This window comes from Melanotaenia boesemani, chromosome 11 (assembly GCF_017639745.1).
Source record: "Melanotaenia boesemani isolate fMelBoe1 chromosome 11, fMelBoe1.pri, whole genome shotgun sequence".
In the NCBI taxonomy this organism is placed as follows: domain Eukaryota; kingdom Metazoa; phylum Chordata; class Actinopteri; order Atheriniformes; family Melanotaeniidae; genus Melanotaenia; species Melanotaenia boesemani.
In genome coordinates, this window is record NC_055692.1 from 36,891,514 (window position 1) to 36,913,015 (window position 21,502).

The following is a 21,502-nucleotide window of genomic DNA, read 5'->3' on the forward strand; positions in this document are numbered from 1 at the left end:
AACCTCTGATCTACACCGGAACCTCTGATCTACACCGGAACCTCTGATCTACACCAGAACCACTAGTCTACACCAGAACGTCTGATCCACACCAGAACCTCTGATCTACACCAGAACCTCTGATCTACACCAGAACCTCTGATCTCCACCAGGACGTCTAATCTACACCAGAACCACTAATCTACACCAGAACATTTAATCTACATCAGAACGTCTAATCTACACCAGAACCTCTGATCTACACCAGAACGTCTAATCTACACCAGAACCTTTAATCTACACCAGAACGTCTAATCTACACCAGAACCTTTAATCCACACTAGAACCTTTGATCTACACCCGAACCTTTAATCTACACCAGAACGTCTAATCTACACCAGAACGTCTAATCTACACCAGAACCACTAATCTACACCAGAACCTCTAATCTACACCAAAACCACTAATCTACACCAGAACCTCTAATCTACACCAGAACGTCTAATCTACACCAGAACCTTTAACCTACACCAGAACCTCTAATCTACACCAGAACGTCTAATCTACATCAGAACCTCTGATCTACACCAGAACGTTTAATCTACACCAGAACGTCTAATCTACACCAGAACCTTCAATCTACACCAGAACGTCTAATCTACACCAGAACCTCTGATCTACACCAGAACGTCTAATCTACACCAGAACCTTTAATCTACATCAGAACGTCTAATCTACACCAGAACCTCTGATCTACACCAGAACGTCTAATCTACACCAGAACGTCTAATCTATACCCGAACCACTAATCTACACCAGAACCTTTGATCTACACCAGAATGTCTAATCTACACCAGAACGTCTAATCTACACCAGAACCTTTAATCTACACCAGAACGTCTAATCTACACCAGAACCTTTAATCTACACCAGAACCTTTAATCTACACCAGAACGTCTGATCTGCACCGGAACGTCTAATCTACACCAGAACCTTTGATCTACACGAGAACCTTTGATCTACACCAGAACGTCTAATCTACACCAGAACCTCTGATCTACACCAGAACCTCTGATCTACACCAGAACGTCTAATCTACACTAGAACCTTTAATCTACACCAGAACGTCTAATTTACACCAGAACGTTTAATCTACACCAGAACCTTTGATCTGCACCAGAACGTCTAATCTACACCAGAACCTTTAATCTACACCAGAACGTCTAATCTACACCAGAACGTTTAATCTACACCAGAACCTTTAATCTACACTAGAACCTTTGATCTACACCAGAACGTCTGATCTACACCAGAACCTCTGATCTACACCAGAACCACTAATCTACACCAGAACCTTTGATCTGCACCAGAGCGTCTTATCTACACCAGAACGTCTAATCTACACCAGAACCTTTGATCTACACCAGAACCTCTAATCTACACCAGAACGTCTAATCTACACCAGAACGTCTAATCTACACCAGAACCTTTAATCTACATCAGAACGTCTAATCTACACCAGAACCTTTGATCTGCACCGGAACGTCTAATCTACACCAGACCCTTTAATCTACACCAGAACCTCTGATCTACACCAGAACGTCTAATCTACACCAGAACCTTTAATCTACACCAGAACCTCTGATCTACACCAGAACCTCTAATCTACACCAGAACCTCTGATCTACACCAGAACCACTAATCTACACCAGAACCTTTGATCTGCACCAGAGCGTCTTACCTACACCAGAACGTCTAATCTACACCAGAACGTCTAATCTTCACCAGAACCTTTAATCTACACTAGAACCTTTGATCTACACAGAACCTCTCATCTACACCAGAACCTTCAATCTACACTAGAATTTTTGATATGTAAGAGAAGGTTAAACAGTAGAACCTGTTCCTTTTGTCTTCCTGGCGCAGCATAAAACACCGTAAAACCGACATTTTGTTCCTCTTTAGGAATTCTGTGACCAGAAGATGACGTTGCTGAATGAATAACTTTAGTAATTAGCCGCGGGAGTCGTTACAGGCTCATGTGTCTGATAGCCCTACCTACCAGCTTACACATCTAACCAAGCAAAATTATTTTCACAAATATGCATATGTATACATTTTTTGTAAATAGTTTTAAGGAGAAATTTAAAAACGAATAAGGATCATGTCATGCCAGAGTAACAACATAGACCTGGTCGTCAGCTGAAATCACCTGACAAACAGCTGATCTGCAGATGAGCTGCAGCACCACATCATCCGGGAGACACACCAAGGGCCTGGGAGGGTCTTCAGTGGAGCAACAAAGTTTCCCAGAATAAAGCTAAATTAAAAAACAGAGGGTTTCACACTGAGCTTGCAGCCGGTGTTGACCAGGTAAAGCCAGGTGGTCCCTCCCCGTCACCAGAAGCCTGGACGTTTTTCCCGTACTGTCTCGTCTTTAGTGAAGGAATCCTTATCTGAAGAAAATCCAATCAGTGACAGGTCAGATCCAGAGGATCTCCCTTTTATCTGAGTTACAGATGGATTTTATTAACATCTTATTACTCACCTGACTACTCCATCGAGCTCTGTCATATGTTTGTCTCCCGACTACACAACCCGGTTGCCTAGCAATGCTGAGGCCATGACTCCATGGCTAATTGTAGCATTTTATATTGTTTTCAATGGGGTCAAAATTACCTCTTCTGTGGTTCCAGGTATTAATGATCATAATTATTTTATTTTAATAATATTCTGATTCTGAATTTTTATTTTTTATCACAGACATCTTAAAAATCACAAGATGACAAAAAGTCATTTGAATATTAAAATGGTTCTAGTGTTAATCTGCAGTAGAACCTTTTCATCATATCACGTAGTTGATATGAAAACAGACTTTAAACGTGAAGAAGCAGCAGAGGAACCATCCTCATCTCTGTTCTTCTTCCTCTCTTTTCTAATCCAGTTATCGGCAGAGGAGGAGAACAAATCACCAGGATCCAGCTGGAGTCAGGCTGCAAGATCCAGATAGCTTCAGGTGAGTCGTCTGTAACAGACTTCCATGTTTCACATGTTTGTTCCTCCATGTCTGGTTCAGCTGTTGCAGCAGGAGGTGTGGGTGGGGGTCATGCTTGTGTTGTTGTTTGCAGACAGTGGAGGTCTGATGGAGCGGCCATGTTCTCTGACTGGGACTCCAGAAAACATCGAGTGAGTTCTTCACTTTGTCACGCCTGAACGCAGTTTTCAGCTCAGCTTTCAGGAGTCGGTTGGAAGTGTTCGTGTCTCCTGAGCACTTCATGAAAACCTGCTTCTGTTTCTAGGCAGGCCAAGCGGCTGCTGATCCAGATTGTGGATCGCTGTAGAAACGGTCCAGGTTTCCATGGTGATGGTGAAGGCGGAACCTCGGTTCAAGAGATGCTTATCCCGGCCAGTAAAGTGGGCCTGGTGATTGGCCGAGGAGGAGACACCATCAAACAGCTTCAGGTAGACTGGCTCAGTTTCACAGATTCAGGTTTTGGCTCCATTAGAAATTAGTTGGTCAAATGTTTGCTGTCTGATTGGATGAACTCTACGTGTCTGTGTTTTGTTGTTTTTGATAGGAACGAGCAGGGGTGAAGATGATGATGATCCAGGATGGCCCAATGCCAACAGGAGCCGACAAACCTCTTCGCATCTCTGGAGACCCCTACAAAGTCCAGGTACTCAGGTTTTTCTGAGAGTTCATGTGTCTTCCTGACAAGGCCTGTTTTTTCTGCTTCCTTTCTAAAATGACATCCCCAAAATAAATGAAGTACATCTCCACAACTACCAGGGCTGCATGTATAATCCTGGTCTTTACAGAAAGCTGAGACGTGTGAGTTACTACAGTAGTATCAGAATCAAAGTACTTGTTACTGTATCAGAGTAACAGTAGGACTGGGCGATATGGCCTAAAAATAAAATCTCTAATTTTTTATAACCAAATCCGATTTCTGATTTTAATCTATTTTTTTTTTCTTTTCTTTTACAAAACATAAATAAACTTATGAAAACCATTTATTTGTTTATATAGATGAATGCCAGCAAAAATAAAGCATATAATGTCCTAGGACTGGGCAATATATCGAGATTTTCAAATATATCGAGACTTTATCAGACACAATATAGAAGAAGGGAATATCGTTTATATCGAGATAGCTTGTTTTGAGTTAACAGCATCTTTTACATTTTGCTCAGCTGTATTTTTGTTATGGTCATTGAAAAGAATTTTTAATTTATTTTGTTTTAGGAGCATTTAATATAAAGGTACTTTAATTTCTGCTATTTTAATTCACATGTGCTGCTGAACCTTAATAAAAGTATATTTAGCACTGAAGGCTGTAAATTTGAGCTGTCTCTTTGGTTACTTGACAAAAAAAAAACATATATATATATATATATATATAATATATATATATATATGTATATTGAGATATATATCGTGATTCAGGTAAAAAATATCGCGTTATAAGATTTGGTTCGTATTGCCCAGCCCTATAATGTCATAGCTTTTCCACCATATAAACAACTGCATCCGTGATCTCTTTCCATTTGGATCCTTATCATACAGGATCCACTGCAGAAATAATTCCCGATGAAGCTTGTTTCTTAACTAGAGTTTGTGGGTTAAGTTGGCTTCTGCATCTAAGTCTGCTGCTAACTAACTATGGGAAAAAAATCCAGATTTTCATAAAAATAAATCTCCAGAAATGACAAATTCAATTTATCGATATTATCGATTAATCGTCCAGCCCTAAGTAACAGTAATCCTAAGAATCAGTTAAGTGTCCTAGGAATGAGTAAAGTAATATCTGATTAGGAACTGTTCTACAGAAGAAGGTAAAAGTGAACCTGAGCAGGTTTCCAGATGTTTTATTAGAGGTGTTATGCAGGTAAATAACTCAGGAAGCCATCGGCCGATGATGACGGAAACCTCTGTCTTTTACTTTAATTTATTCTTTATTCCACACACATTGGTCCATATAAGTAATAATAAAACAATACCAACAATAAAAAACAAAAAAAATGAAAATCTCTGTACGGACGTCTATTCCAGTTCCTCGAACAATAGGAAAAATACCTTGTATCACTTAGGCTTGGCACAGTGGAAACCATTATAATTATGTTTTTTGAGTCCATTAATCTAGGGGTTCTCAAACTTTTTGGGCCCAGGGACCTCTTTCAGGTTAGACAATTTGCCCAGCACCCCATCATAATCCTGTCACCAATCAAAACATATTTCCTCCATTTGAACTACTAGTTGGTTATAGGTACGCTTACATTTTAAACCCTTAAACTTAATTTAATTTTACTACAAGTTAAACATTGATTTGTAATGCCTTGGTCCCCAGGGTGTCTGACTTAGGCATTGGGGTGGGTGCTGGCCTGCATTGGGTAGCTGTCCGGGAGATCCTGGTTCTCCTGGGCATTTTGGGGGGGGGGCTCTGCCCTGAAGTCTGAATATTTAATCAGTACGCTCGGTGTGTTTGGATATTCTGATGAGAACTAAACCAAACATTACTGAGCGACGTGAAACCACAGTTCTGCACTCTGTTTGGTCCTCCAGGCAGCAAGGGAGTTGGTTCTGGAGGTGATCAGGGAGAAGGATGGCGACTTCAGGCCAGGACGCAGCGACTTTGGCAACCGACTGGGAGGACCCAGTTTGGACGTAAGAACACAGCAAACACACTTCATCTTCCAGGTGCCAGGTCAGGGATTAAAACACAGCACCTGATGTCTGCATTCAGATTCCGGTTCCCAGGTTTGCGGTTGGCATCGTGATTGGAAGAAACGGCGAAATGATCAAGAAGATCCAAAATGATGCAGGGGTCCGAATCCAGTTTAAAACAGGTCTGCTTACGTTAGAATATTCCAGTCAGAACCAAATACCATCACTTGGTCATAAATCCCATCAGCTTCAACCAGTATAATCCAGTTTAAACCAAATTAAAGCTCTGACTACGTCCTTTCAGATGATGGGATCAGTCCAGAGCGTGTTGCCATGGTGATGGGTCAGCCGGACCGCTGCCAGCACGCAGTCCACCTGATCAACGAGCTTATCCAGACTGCCCAGGTAACACACATGGCGATCTGAACCATGAACCAGGTCAAAACCTCCAGCTGGACCCTGATGGTGCTATGTTTGTAGGAGCGTGATGGTTTTGGCTCAGCCCTGCGCAGTAGCCGGGTCAGAGGTCGAGGTGATTGGACTGTGGGTTCTCCTGGTCCTCTACAAGAAGTCACCTACACCATTCCTGCTGACAAGTGTGGCCTGGTCATCGGCAAAGGTATGATATGATGTCTGATGGACCCCCTCAGAATAATGAGTTCTCTGGTCTTGGGTGCATTTATTATGATCTTGTTGCCATGTCAACAAAATAACATATTTCCCAGCTCTGTGACTGCAGCATCATCCACATATTTAATAAAGATGTCGTATGAAGAGAGGAGCTCACATCTCAGAGGGGTCCCTGTGTTGACAGTAATATGACCGTAACATGGTGTTAAAATGGCTGCAACATGGCTGTAACATAACGGTAACATGGCTGCAATATGGCTGTAACTTGACCATAACATGACAGTAACATGGTGAAATAATGGCTGCAACATGGCTGTAACATGACCGTAACATGGCTGTAACATGACAGTAACATGGTGAAATAAATGGCTGAAACATGGCTGTAACATGACAGTAACATGGTGAAATAGTGGCTGCAACATGGCTGTAACATGGTGAAATAATGGCTGCAACATGGCCGTAACATGGCCGTAACATGACAGTAACATGGTGAAATAATGGCTGAAACATGGCTGTAACATGACAGTAACATGGTGAAATAATGGCTGCAACATGGCCGTAACATGGCTGTAACATGACCGTAACATGGCTGTAACATGGCCGTAACATGGCTGTAACATGACGTAACATGGCTGTAACATGACCGTAACAGGGCTGTAACATGGCCGTAACATGGCCGTAACATGACAGTAACATGGTGAAATAATGGCTGCAACATGGCCGTAACATGGCTGTAACATGACGTAACATGGCTGTAACATGACAGTAACATGGTGAAATCATGGCTGTAACATGACCGTAACATGGCCGTAACATGACAGTAACATGGTGAAATAATGGCTGCAACATGGCTGTAACATGACCGTAACATGGCCGTAACATGACAGTAACATGGTGAAATAATGGCTGCAACATGGCTGTAACATGACCGTAACATGGCTGTAACATGGTGAAATAATGGCTGCAGCATGGCTGTAACATGACCTTAACATGGCCGTAACATGACAGTAACATGGTGAAATAATGGCTGCAGCATGGCTGTAACATGACCGTAACATGGTGAAATAATGGCTGCAACATGGCCGTAACATGGCTGTAACATGACCGTAACATGGCTGTAACATGACGTAACATGGCTGAAACATGACAGTAACATGGTGAAATAATGGCTGCAACATGGCTGTAACATGACCGTAACATGGCCGTAACATGACAGTAACATAGTGAAATAATGGCTGCAACATGGCTGTAACATGGCCGTAACATGACAGTAACATGGTGAAATAATGGCTGCAACATGGCTGTAACATGGCCGTAACATGACAGTAACATGGTGAAATAATGGCTGCAACATGGCTGTAACATGGCCGTAACATGACAGTAACATGGTGAAATAATGGCTGCAACATGGCTGTAACATGGCCGTAACATGACAGTAACATGGTGAAATAATGGCTGCAACATGGCTGTAACATGGCCGTAACACGACAATAACATGGCTGCTACATGCAGTAGTATGGCTGACATCTGGTCTTAATACAGGTCATGACTGTTTATTCAAACCCCATCAAATCTGAGCTAAGAGCCAAGAGCAGGAGTCGCTGAGTCATGGTGGCCTAACACCGGAGCAGCAGGACTTTTATGCTCCGTTCACGCTGCAGCTCAGTTCCTGTTTTTTGCCCAAATGTGACTTGTATCAGTTTTTTTTTTTTTTTTTTTGCAGTCTGAACGGCTAATATCAGATTTTCCTAAATTCAACCCAGACCACTTTTATTTGTGGTCCTAGATGGGATATGTATCGTTCCTGTGTGGAAGCGACCTCCGTCTGAATGGTCATGTCACATTTCATCCGACTTTGACGTCACTGAAGTCAGCAAACATCACAGTTTTGTGCCGGTGGAAGAAAAACGAGGGAATATGGAATCACAGCGATATGAAATCATTTCATTCGGGCAGAATTTTGTCGGTTTCGACTGTGCAAGTACTTCTACATTGATACACAAACACAAGAAGCCTCCATATTTACTTCAGCACACACTGTCACTCCACAGCCATCGACATGATAATGTCTACAACCATGCAGTGAAATAGTAAAAAATGGGATTTGAGAATTAACACCTGCGATGTGAACCTAGCCTAAAAGATCACGTGGACCCAAAAACAGATTTTTATCACCTTGCCAGATGCGGGTTTCTGGGTTTTGGTTTATTTTCTCAGAACCATTGAGCTTCTTTCTACCCAGAACCTGCTGAAGAACATTTGAAAAAAACAAACAATTAGCGGCTGAATCACCGAACATTGACGACAAACATGATGCGCTCAGAGCTCCAACAGCCCCATTCTCTTCTTAAAAAGCCCTTAAAAACCCATTAACCATTCACCAGACTGTGTGTGAAGGTCAAGAGGGTCGAGCAGCAGCAGCTTCCCAAATAAAAGAAGCAGAAAAAAGAAATGTCAAGTAGTCTGTTTAGACAGCATATGGCCCGTCTGTGTGAGTGGTGCTCTGCTGCTGGTCGGGACTTCTGAATGGACATAATGAGCTTTTCCCTGAATGCAGAGGACATCGCTGCCGGTTGCCCGTCCAAACCAACTGGGACGTAATAGTTTTCATTCAAAATGTCTTAATTTAACATAAACACACATCATCAAGTGTTGAACTCCAACCTCAGATCATCAAATGTGTTTTATTTACTAGACATAAGAATCAGTGTGAAGAGCTGCGTCTATCCCCGGTGTTTCCACTGGGTTTAGTAGCAGCCACTCAATAATTGATCATCATCAGTGTGAGCTTCTCTGTAAAAATGATCACTTTTCTAAGGCAGCTGTTGTTTCATTCTGGGAATCAGGTCATTTCCAGACTACCTGGAGTCCATCATCCTCCAGAGAGGAAGATTCAAACAGCTGATAATCCTCCAGGAGTGGACGTCCCAGCAGGTTCAGCCCCAGATCTCCACCTCAGACCCTGCAGGCCTCAGCTAGCAGGGTAGATGTTAAAGTTCATGACAGTCCAGTTAGAAACAGACTGAACCCATATGGCTTGTTGGGAAGGTTGCAGGCAGAGGCTGGCAAAGCTGCATCTGAACTAGGGCTTCACGATAAATACTTAAAAATTAGTACAAGTACACGTGATCTCATTTCTACACCCAGCAGTTCTAAAGTATTTTTTTCACGAGCTGCATAACAACCAAATACTCCTCCCTCAGCTGCCGTTACAACACGTGATTCAGTGGAGGAAGCTCGCCTGCAGTCCAGTGTTTGGAAACAGTGAGCCAGAGTAAAAGTGGAGGAAAATCTGTGGTAAGGAGGTTTAAATGGATGGTGATGAAAACCCAGACCATGGTCCGCATTTGAGCCTGAAGCTACATTTTCAGTATCAAAAGCCAGTGCTTACAGACAACTTTTTCCCTGAAGACCATACAGGCAAAATCCTAGCGTGCCCTCTCATCTTGGAGTCTGAAAGAGGACTGACACGCGCTCTCTTACTCTGACACGCGCTCTCTTACTCTGACACGCGCTCTCGTACTCTGACACGCGCTCTCTTACTCTGACACGCGCTCTCGTACTCGGACACGCGCTCTCGTACTCTGACACGCGCTCTCGTACTCGGACACGCGCTCTCTTACTCGGACACGCGCTCTCGTACTCGGACACGCGCTCTCGTACTCGGACACGCGCTCTCGTACTCGGACACGCGCTCTCTTACTCGGACACGCGCTCTCTTACTCGGACACGGACACGCGCTCTCGTACTCGGACACGCGCTCTCGTACTCGGACACGCGCTCTCGTACTCGGACACGCGCTCTCTTACTCGGACACGCGCTCTCGTACTCGGACACGCGCTCTCGTACTCGGACACGCGCTCTCGTACTCGGACACGCGCTCTCGTACTCGGACACGCGCTCTCGTACTCTGACACGCGCTCTCGGACACGCGCTCTCTTACTCGGACACGCTCTCTCGTACTCGGACACGCGCTCTCTTACTCGGACACGCGCTCTCGTACTCGGACACACGCTCTCGTACTGGGACACGCGCTCTCTTACTCGGACACACGCTCTGGTACTCCGACGCGCTCTCTTACTCGGACATCTGTTTACATCAGAATAATAAGCAACTCAAAATTTACAGATATTTCTGACATAAAAAAATAAAATCAGTGACCAGTATAGCCACCCTACTTCTCAATACATTTGTCCATTTATCAGGTGAGGAAGGGGGCCAGGTCATTAATTTTTCGTCTTTAAGGCCTTTACTGGCTAGCCACGCAGTGGAGTACTTTGATGCCTGCGACGCCAGGAACATTGTCCTGCATAACAATCATAAACATCTTGAAAGGTGCAGACTTTTTCCTGCACCACTGCTTGAAGAATGTGTCTTCTAAAAACTGGCAGTGGGTTTGGGAGTTCAATTTGAGTCCATCTTCAACCCAGAAAGGTCCAACTAGCTCATCTTTAATGATACCAGCCCATACCAGTACTCCACTTCCACCTTGCTGGTGTCGGAGTCGAAGTGCAGTTCTGTGCCCATTACTGATCCAGCTACGGGTCTATCTGGTCACTCTCTTCGCATCAGTCCATACAACCTTTGAAGAATCTGTCTACAGATATTTCTGTCTTGTTCTGTGGTGGTCGGGTTTCAGCCTTCCTTTGCTTGGCCATGTCTCTGAGCGCTGAGCACCTTGTACTTCTGGACCCTCCGGGTAGGTTGCAGATCTGAATGTGACAGCACTGGAGGACAATGGGTTCCTGGTAGCTGCATGTTTGATTCTTCTCAAAGCTTTTACTTTTTCTTATTAGTTTACTTGCGACACTGTTGACTATTTGCTACAAAATGTTTGATGGTTCAGTGATCATGCCCCAATATTTTGGCAATTTCAAGTGTGCTGCATCCCTCTGGAAGACTTTTTACAATGTTTGACCTTTCAGAGTCAGTTTAATCTCTCATTTTACCTGAAGAAAAGAAATAATATAGGGTGTTGGTCTCCTTAAGTCATGCTTTAATCCAATAAGCATTCAAGTTTATACAGCTTGAAGATGGAAAAAATGCATAAAAATGATAAGTTCAAAACATTCACTTGCCTATCTTTGGTTCTAATTCTAAGTTTGACCAAATCCAGCTGTGAAGCATTAGTGTTTCTTTTTAGAGATGTCAGCATTTTCAGGATATGCAAATGTTTTGTTTTTGTTTTTTTTAACATGAATGCAAACTCAACTTACAAAACCAAAGCCGGCAGGTGTTTTTATACAGGTGTCTGAAGAATGAAGTCACCTGAAAAATCTTTTTTCATTTTTAGCTTCAGTGACAAGAGACCACTAAATGTTGCTTACTATAGTCAGAGCATCCAAAAACAAAAGTTTGAGGTAAATATGTGACGACGTGAACCATGAACCACTTGCAGATCAGCTGATCACCGACAGCCGTCATGATTCACAGCAGGAGAGGGCGGAGAGGCGGCTGCTGCACTGTGCAGACACAGAGACGACCAGAGCAGCAAAACTACATGAAAAGTTTTTTAAACAATGCAGGAAATTGCAGGTTTAAACCTTCTCACCAGGAAAAGTGTGGGAGGTAAAACGTCTGCATCCCCCTGCAGTTGTGATGCCCTCAAATCCATCCATAGAGCCAGCTGGCTTGCCTTGTTCCATCATGCCTCTAGACACCTCCATGTCTCACTGTCATAAGTGACAGATGCTGCGCATGCGTTACAAACTTTTAAGCAATTAATTACATCTAATAGTTCCCGCCGTTAACACATTATTTTTGACAGCCTTTGTATTCTTTGTTAATATTACCTTATTTAAAAATTGGGATAAAGCCAAAAAAATATTGAGTTACCAGTTTTATGCCATGTTGCCCAGCCCTTCCCACAGTTATGTTTTGTTTCATTCATGGTGGGTTGAAGCAGCAGAAACAGTGATGATAGAAGCCCTGACGAACAGCAGAACATGATCTCAGATGGATGGAGATGATGAGCTGATGCTGCTATTTTTGCAGGTGGAGAGACCATTAAGAGTATTAACCAGCAGTCAGGAGCTCATGTGGAGCTGCAGAGGAACCCGCCCCCCTCCACCGACCCCAACACCCGGGTCTTTACCATCAGAGGCACCGCCCAGCAGATGGACATGGCCCGCCAGCTCATAGATGACAAGATCGGTGTATGTAAAATAAACTCACCTCCTCAGCCAGATAAATACAGAAGGTTAGACAAGTTTGTTCTTATGCTGAGTTTCTGTCTCTGCAGGGTTCAGGGATTATCAGTAACGGCGGCTTTGGCTTCAGTCCTTTCACCCAGGGTCCTGCTGCCCACCAGAAGTAAGACTCTCACACCTGTCTGTAGCCTGGTCATTAACAAACTGAAGAGCTGCAGTGCGTTATGGGAGATCCAGTTCTCCTGCAGGGTTTTCCTGTTAATCCCACTTGCTGTTCAGTCTGTTTATCTGTTTATTTATCGACTGGGACAGAAGTTAAACATAATTTTTAAAATCATATCTCACTCTTTGGTAAAAAATATATATACTGTATATTTAAACACATTAACATGTTTCCTCAGTGAGTAAAGATGCATATCTACTCCTAAAGATGGATGGATGGATGCTGATGGAGGAATGATGGATGATGGAGGGATGGATGGATGGCTGGATGGATGGATAAACGGATTATGGATGGATGGATGGGTGGGTGGATGGCTGGATGGATGGATGGATGAGTGGATGGATGGTTATGGTTGGATGGATGGATGTATGGATGGATGGATGATAGATGGTGGAGGGATAATGGATAGATGGATGGATGGAAGGATTAAGGATGGATGGATGGATCGATGGACGGATTATGGATGGATGGATGGATGGATAATGGATGGATCGATGAAGGATGATGGAGGGATAATGGATGGATGGGTGATGGATGGCTGGATGGATTATGGATAAAGCACCTTTCATGCCGCAGGCAACACAAAGTGCTTTACATTATTAAAAACATTTATGCATATAAAACAAAACAAAGTAGGAATACATAACAATAGAAACACTCACCAAAATATTTCACACAGCTGCACGCACACACACGCACACATACACACACACCAAGTAGCCTTCCCTCCCCATTCTATAAAAACATGATTCTCTTATTTCTGTCTCGAACTGAATGTTATTAAAAATACTAAAAGTGATAAGCATCTGGCCTGATGCTGCTGTGAGGAAACAATATCAGTGTCATGGGAATCCATCCACACCAGGGGCCAGTCCACCCATGTCAAACAGCGGCAACCACCCCCATCAGAACAGACCGGGGCCCACACCACAGCCAAAAGGCCGCAGTGCAGGGCCCCAGCCACCCCGATAGGTGCAATCACCACGACAGCAGTCCCCAGACGAAGCAGGCAAAGCCCCCCGGCGTGGAGGATCCCCACGAGGAAAACACTGGAGAAAAAATTTAAATAAAACAACCTTAAGAAACAATAAGAACAGGTAAAGAATGAATAAATAAATAAGTAAATGAATGAATAAATAAGTAAATAAATAAATAGTACAGTTGAATAAAATGAAAATAAAATAACATGAAAATAAAATCTAAAATAAATTAAGATCAAATAAATTTAGTTAAAAGCCAAGCTAAAAAGGTAGGTCTTAAGCCTCTTTTTAAAAACATCAACGTTCTCTGCAGCCCTGAGGCCCTCCGGCAGACTGTTCCACTAACGAGGGCCGTAACAATGGAAAGAGGCCTCGCCGTAAGGTCCTCACCTTTGGAACAACTAAAAGGCCAGTACCAGAGGACCCCAGAGGGTCCGCGAGGGTTCATAATTTAAAAGCAAGTCGGATAAATAAGAGGGCCCAAGACCATTAAGACATTTATAAACTACTAAAAGAACCTTAAAATCAATCCTGAAGTGCACGGGGAGCCAATGCAGCGATTTTAAAACTGGTGTGATGTGTTCCCGCCCTCTGGTCCTCGTCAGAACACGTGCCGCTGAGTTCTGAAGAAGTTGTAAGTTTAAGATGGACTTTTTAGGAAGACCAGAGAGCAGGGCATTACAGTAATCTAATCTACTTGAAATAAAGGTATGCATCAGCACCTCCGTGCTGGCAAGGGAGAGAAATGGGCGGACTCTGGCGATGTTTTTAAGATGATAAAATCCTGTCTTTGTGACATTTCTGATGTGTGGAATAAAATCAAGCTCAGAGTCAAAAGGAACACCCAGATTTCTCACACACTGAGAAATTATGTAATTTTGATAAAATGATCTCTTATTTGCCCTCAGGACCAACAATTAAAACTTCAGTTTTGTCCTGATTGAGCTGTAAGAAGTTCTCTGCCATCCATGACTTAATATCTAAAATACAGTTTAAAAGGACGTTAACTGGCTCCAGGTCATCAGGAGACACGGCGATGTAAAACTGTGTATCATCAGCATAGCTGTGAAAATCAATGCTGTGTCTCCTGATGACATCCCCAAGCGGCAACATGTACAAATTAAAAAGTATTGGGCCTAAAATTGATCCTTGGGGAACCCCACACTTGACTTTATGGATCCTTGAGGAGCATGTATCCATACTTACATAAAACTGGCGATCTGTGAGATAGGAGTAAAACCATTTAAGAACAGTACCTGAGAGGCCCACCAGACTTCTGAGTCTGGATGGATAAAATCTGGTGATCAACTGTATCGAAGGCGGCACTAAGATCCAGTAAAACCAGGACAGAAAGTTTCTGTGAGTCTGATTTAAGTCTAAGGTCATTAACAAATTTTAAAAGGGCATCTCGGTACTGTGGTTTGTCCTAAAACCAGATTGATATTTTTCTAAAATCTTATGTTCATTCAAAAACTCATGCAATTGAATAAAAACAGTTCTTTCTGTCATTTTACTTAAAAACGGTAAGTTGGATACAGGTCGGTAGTTATCAGGAATGTTTGGATCTAAATGGCTCTTCTTCAGAAGGGGCCTCACCACTGCTGTTTTAAAGGCTGCAGGGAAGACACCCGTCTGAAGAGAGCAATTTACTATGTTTAAAAGCTCAGGCTCAAAGAAACCATAAAATGTTTTTAAAAGTGATGTGGAAATTGGGTCTAAGAGGCAGGTTGTTAGGCTTAGTTGGGAGAAAACTCGACCAAGCATTTTCGCATCAACCAGGACAAAACTCTCCAGTGTTTCCTCAGGTAAAAGCAAAGCTTCAGTTCTGTTAAAATCAACATGTTGTTGAGATAAAAGACTGGATCTAAAAGTATTGATCTTACTTGTGAAGTGGTCTGCAAAGTCCTCGCATGCAGCGTCTGATGGAGGCATGGAGGACTTATTAAAATCTGTGTTTATTAAAAGATCTATTGTTTTAAAAAGGAATTTTGGGTTGTTTTTATTATTTGTGATGAAATTTGAATAGTAGAGTTTTCTTGCCTGTTTTACTGTATTATTGTAGATTTTGAGTTGTTCCTTTAAAATTTCATAATGAACTGTTAATTTTGTTTTCCTCCATTTCCTCTCTGCTCTCCTGCAACTTCTTTTTAACTCATTCATTTCCTGGCTTCTCCACGGTGTTTTGGATTTAACTCCTAATGTTTTTGTTTTAAGTGGAGCTGCTGAGTCAATGGCTGATTTTAGTTTGTTGTTAAAATGGTCAACAATAAAATCACACGATGCAGGTAAGATGTGAGCAGAACTTTGGTTTAAAATGTTATTAAAATTTGCAGCCACTTCAGAAGTAATATATTGTTTCCTCACAGTTCACACCGAGGTCTCCCGCTGGCTAAAACTGGTGATGTTAAAAAACACACAGTAGTGGTCTGACACAGCCAGATCGACAACAGAGGACACACCAGCGGACAGGCCATAGGTAACCAGGTCCAAGGTGTGTCCTCGTTTGTGAGTAGGCTGTGTTACATGTTGCTTAAAACCCATGCTGTTTAAAATGTTTAAAAAGTCGTTGACATAGGGATCGCTACTGTTATCAATGTGAAGGTTAAAATCACCAGTTATTAAAATCTTATTGTATTTAATATGTATGGTTAATAAAAACTCTGAAAACTCTTTGATAAAACAGGAAGGAGGGTTTGGTGGTCTATAAATTGTACTGAATAAAACAGGCGGGTTGTTGAAAACAAAATGAGTGATGCTCAAATGAAGAGTAGTTTGTCAATGAGATTATTTGTGCTGATAATGACTGTTGAGCAATCGAAGCTGTTCCACCGCCTTTCTTACCTCCCCTGATAGAAAATAAAAAATTAAAATTTGGGGGAGATGCCTCGGTGAGGATTACTGAAGCATCAGTGCCGAGTCAAGTTTCAGTTAAAAAGAGACAGTCAGTATTATTATCTAAAATCAGATCATTGATAATAAAAGATTTGTTTGACAGTGATCTGACATTCAAAAGAGCCATGTTAAACGTTGCAGGAAAGTTTGGTTGTGATGTTGAGGTTATGTGTTCTGTACTGGGAGCTGTATGTATGGGACGTAGACATCTGACGGTAAGAGTATGTGAATGTGAACGGACATGTCTGTATTGTCTGCTGGTGATGTGTACTGGTATGTTAGGTATCAGAGAGTAAGTTTTAATTGAGGGAGGTGTGTACTGGCTGGACTGTCAATCTGAAAAAGTTTTGCAGGACTGGAGGGTGAGATCAATGTTCATGGAGAGAAGATGAGAACCTGTGTGATTTGGGTGTAAGCCATCTGATTTGAAAAGGTATGGTCTATTGTAAAATGTGGTGAAGTTGTCGATGTATGGGATGTTGAAGGACAATAGCCTTTTAACCAGATGTGAAGCTGTCGGATGCGGCTAAACTTAACATCTCCATAACGGGGTGAAGGTAGTGGACCGGAAATAATGCAGTGTTTATTTAACTGTTTGATATTGTCAATGAGGTTGATAAAATCCATCTTTAGTGTCTCTGACTGCTGGAACTTAAGATCATTTGTGCCTACATGTATAACTATGGTGGAAGCTGAGGGGTGATGATGAGAAAGTTGGTGGGTGGAGTGGCTAATGTCAGTGACTACTGCACCTGAGTGGCAGGAAGTGTTGCACCTGTTCACGTGGACATGACGGACAGTAGAATCCCCCACGATGAGCGCACGAGGGCCAGCACTAGCCGCTGGTAGTCTCCGGGTAGCGGTAGGGTGGCCTGCCACATCAGAGTTCGATGCGGCGGTCTCCGCAGTGGCGGGAGGAGAGACATCTCCCGGGGCGCATCTCGGCGTGTCTTTTCACCGCGGCTTTCAGAAGCTATCGCAGGCTCGAGGAGCCCTGGGATGACCGTCGGGTCCTGGTCGCCTTGGTCCAGACTGGCGATGAGCTGCTCAATTTCGCACCGGCAGTCCCGCCAGCCACGGAGTCACAGCTGGGCAGCGGAGCATCAGACAAAACCTGGAAACGGTTAGATAAAACCAGGCAAGCACTATTTAAGTCTTTTTTTGTGACGCAAACCACCTCAGACCAAGATGGCATATGTTTCGGCATGGAGCTGGAAGAGGGCAAGGACGAGGTAGCAGGGTCCCAAGTCATTGTGTCCTGGAGAGCCTCTTTAAGTGACGCTATGTGAATCGACTGCTGGTGGGCTACATCCATCAGGGAATTCAGTTGAGTTTTTTATCTTCAGTTCCTCGGATAATTTCGGGATGTCTTCTTTCAGGTTGGTGATCTGTCTGTTTGCTATTTCCAGGCTTTTATCGGAAAGTGCCGATGCAGCCATTTCAAACCTCCTCTGGTTTCTGTAAAACCGTTCTTTATAAAAACCGGAACAATAAAAGCTACAATTAAAAATACTGACTGTGCAGTTCAGGTTTTAAAAATGCTTAAAACAGACTTCAAATAGCTAAAAGCCAATAAAACCAGTAAAAATCAAACAAAGTCGGGCAGAGCGTCTTGTACCGCGTCTGTCATCTGAAGCCGAACCCAGAAGTCCTCTCCGGATAATGGATGGATGGATGAAGGATGATGGAAGGATAATGGATGGATGGATGGAGTATGGATAGATGGATGGATGGATGGAATATGGATGGATGGATGAATGAATGGTTGGATGATGGATGGATTATGGATAGGTGGATGAGGGATGATGGAGGGATGGATGGGCAGATTTTGGATGCGTGGATTATGGATGGATGGGTGGATTATTGATGGATGGGTGTATGGGTGGATTATGGATGGATGGATGGATAAGTGGATGGATGGATCGACGGATGAATGGATGGGTGGGTGGGTGGGTGGGTGGATGGATGATGGATGGATGGATGGATGGATGGGTGGATTATGGATAGATGAGTGGATGGATGGATGGACGGATTATGGATGGATGTACGGATGATGGGTGGATAGGTGATGGACGGATTGTGGATGGGTGGATTATGGATGGATAAGTGGGTGGATGGATGGATGATGGGTGATGGATGGATGGGTGGATTATGGATGGTTGGGTGGATGGGTGGATTATGGATGGATGGATGGATTATGAATGGATGGATGAGTGGATGGATGGTTGGGTGGATGGGTGGATTATGGATGGATGGATGGATGTGTGGATGGATAGATGGATTATGGATGGATGGATGGATGGACCGATGAATGGATGATGGATGGATGATGAATGATGGAGGGATGATGGATGATGGAGGGAGGATGATGGAGGGATGTTGGAGGGATGATGGATGGTGGTAACCAGGTCTTTGTGTGTCTGCAGCTGTGGCAGTGGTCAGACCTTCCTGACTGGCGTTTGGGGAAACACCTACCAGACCAGCTGGCAGAACCCTGGACAACAGGACCCTGGTAACACACACACAAACACACACACATGCACAGAGTTAACCTGAAGCTGAGGTGGTTACAAAACAAAACAAACCTTGTAAGGTTAAGTTGTGTGTATGCCATGAGGAGCAGGGGTCTGAGGTGTAAACCAAGCTGAAGGGTTAGGCGTTGCTTTCTGCTTCTGCACAACAGCCTGAACATTTGGACTTAAACTCTTGTTTCTGTAGACTTTTATACAGCCAAAGGGAGGCAAGTCCTTTAAACAAACCAACAAGCCATGAAAAAACACAGCAACCACAAACAAAAGTGCAACATAAAAGTCCAGTAGGGTGCCTGTGCTGAGCCAAAGGTCAGGGTAAACAAGTATGTTAAAGGTGGAGAGACTGTTTGCAGACCCCGCAGTTACAGACAAAGTTTTCCATGGAGTGGAAGCCACAACTAAGAAGGTCCGGTCTCTACTAGTTAGATGGAGGAACCTCCAAGACCACCTGACTGGCTAAACGAAGCACTCTGGAGGGCCAATGCAGTCCAGTGAGATCAGACTGGATTCTGGGGCCCATTCTAAATGAAAACAGATTAAACACTCTTTAAAACAATCCTGTACTTGACTAGAAGCCAGTGCAGAGAAGAGGAGGTGTACCCTCACGTCTCCCAGTGAGGAGACGGGCGGCTGCATTTTCATCAAGCTGCAGGCGGTGTTCATTTCCCACATACAGGGAGTTACAGTGCTCTAAGCGACTTTTTGAAGGTCTCTTTTGCTTAGATAAGGCTTGACTTTGATAATAAGTCTTAGCTGGAAGAAGCAAGACTTCGCCTCTGAGTAGGCTGTCTGTCGAGATTAAAGCACCATCCACAGTCGCACCAAGATTCCTGCCATGGGAGGCCCTAGTGGCTCAAGGCAACTGGCAAGGATCTGCACCAGCTCAGGGCAACCAAACAGAATCTTTATCTTTATTTAAACAGTCAACAACAGTTTAAATAATAGATAAACATGGTCCTGTTTCCATGAAACTTCATCACCAAAGCTGAGCTCTTTAGAAGTAAAGGGAAATGTTCACTGGGAGTGCGGTCTCTTACTGGTCAGGGTGATGGTCCATAGCAGAAAGCGTATTAACTCCAGATCTGGTCCAGGTTCTTTGTGTCAAACAGCAGCTGGACGTCAAAGCTAGCCAGATGTTTTCCTGCTTTCTAAGGAAATGTTCAACAGGATTTTATAATGTTGGTTTGTGAAAGAAGCCTCCTGGGTCCGGGTAGAGGTCCGGGTACAGGTCCAGGTACAAATCTAGGCAGAGGCCCCAGTAGATGGTCTCGGTAGAGGTCCTGTAGAGGCCCCGGTAAAGGTCCCCGCAGAAGTCCAGGTACAGGTCCGGGTAGAGGTTCATGTACAGGTCCGGCTAGAGGTACAGGTCCAGGTACAAGTACAGGCAAAGGTCCCGGTAGAGGTCCGGTTAGAGGTTCCGGTAGAAATCCAGGTACAGGTCCAGGTAGAGGTTTGGGTAGAGGTCCAGGTAGAGGCCCCGGTAGAGGTTCCAGTAGAAGTCCAGGTAGAGGTCCAGGCAGAGACTCAGGGCCAGGTACAGGTCCCGGTAAAGGTCTAGGTAGAGGTTCGGGTAGAGATTCCTGTAGAGGCCCTGGAAAAGGTCCCGGCAGAGGTCCGGGTACAGGTCCAGCTAGAGGGTCCTGGTAGAGGTCCAGGTACAGGTCCTGGTAACTGTTCGGGAAGAGGTCCAGGCAGAGACCCCGGTAGAAGTCCAGGTAGAGGTCCAGGTACAGGTCCCAGGAGAGATTTGGGTCATGGTCCAGGTACAGGTCCCAGGAGAGGTTCGGGTAGAGGTCCAGGTCCAGGTCCCGGGAGAGGTTCGGGTAGAGGTCCAGGTAAAGGTCTGGGTACAGGTCCCGGAAGAGATTTGGGTCAAGGTCCAGGTACAGGTCCCGGGAGAGGTTCGGGTAGAGGTCTAGGTAGAGTTCCCGGTAGAGGTCCAGGCAGAGGTGTAGGTACAGGTTCGGCTAGAGGTCCGGTTAGTGGTCCCGGTAGAGGTTCAGGTAGAAGTCCAGGTAGAGGTCCAGTTACAGGTACCGGGAGAGATTTGGGTCAAGGTCCAGGTACAGATCCTGGCAGAGGTCCGGGTACAGGTCCAGGTAGAGGTCCATTTACAGGTCCTGGTGGAGGTCCAGGTAGAGCTTCAGGTACAGGTCCTGGTAGAGGTCCTGCTGCCTTGCATCTGGTTTCTGAGAGAAATCTGCAGTTCATGCAGGATTCAGTTTTTCTGCACACAGCAGAGGAGATTCAGTTTGTTTTGGTTTGATTTTCTTGTGTTTGCATCAAAAGATAGAAATCAATAAAACTTGAGTCTAGACGTGATTTTACACATGTATGGTGATGGGGAATCAATGCAGAATAATCCTGATTCTTTGTTTATAATCGTACCAAAAACTCCTCCTTGCTCTCCACACCTGACTCTGTCAGAGGGCTTCTTCAGATCACCACTCAGT

At 44.0% G+C, this 21,502-nt stretch overlaps 1 protein-coding gene and 1 pseudogene across 8 annotated transcripts in view; one reads left to right on the plus strand and one right to left on the minus strand.

Annotated features, from left to right (window-relative positions):
* LOC121649383 overlaps positions 1-21,502 on the minus strand; it is a 543,071-nt pseudogene that overhangs the window by 196,105 nt on the left and 325,464 nt on the right.
* LOC121649372 (far upstream element-binding protein 3-like) overlaps positions 1-21,502 on the plus strand; it is a 47,173-nt gene that overhangs the window by 17,280 nt on the left and 8,391 nt on the right. For all 8 annotated transcript variants that reach the window (XM_042000167.1, XM_042000173.1, XM_042000169.1 and 5 more), the window contains exons 5-15: positions 2,924-2,995; positions 3,108-3,165; positions 3,279-3,441; positions 3,558-3,656; positions 5,543-5,644; positions 5,724-5,826; positions 5,949-6,049; positions 6,125-6,263; positions 12,269-12,429; positions 12,516-12,586; positions 18,945-19,030. In XM_042000167.1, coding sequence (XP_041856101.1) covers positions 2,924-2,995; positions 3,108-3,165; positions 3,279-3,441; positions 3,558-3,656; positions 5,543-5,644; positions 5,724-5,826; positions 5,949-6,049; positions 6,125-6,263; positions 12,269-12,429; positions 12,516-12,586; positions 18,945-19,030 — 1,155 coding nt within the window. The remainder of the gene's footprint in view (positions 1-2,923; positions 2,996-3,107; positions 3,166-3,278; positions 3,442-3,557; positions 3,657-5,542; positions 5,645-5,723; positions 5,827-5,948; positions 6,050-6,124; positions 6,264-12,268; positions 12,430-12,515; positions 12,587-18,944; positions 19,031-21,502) is intronic.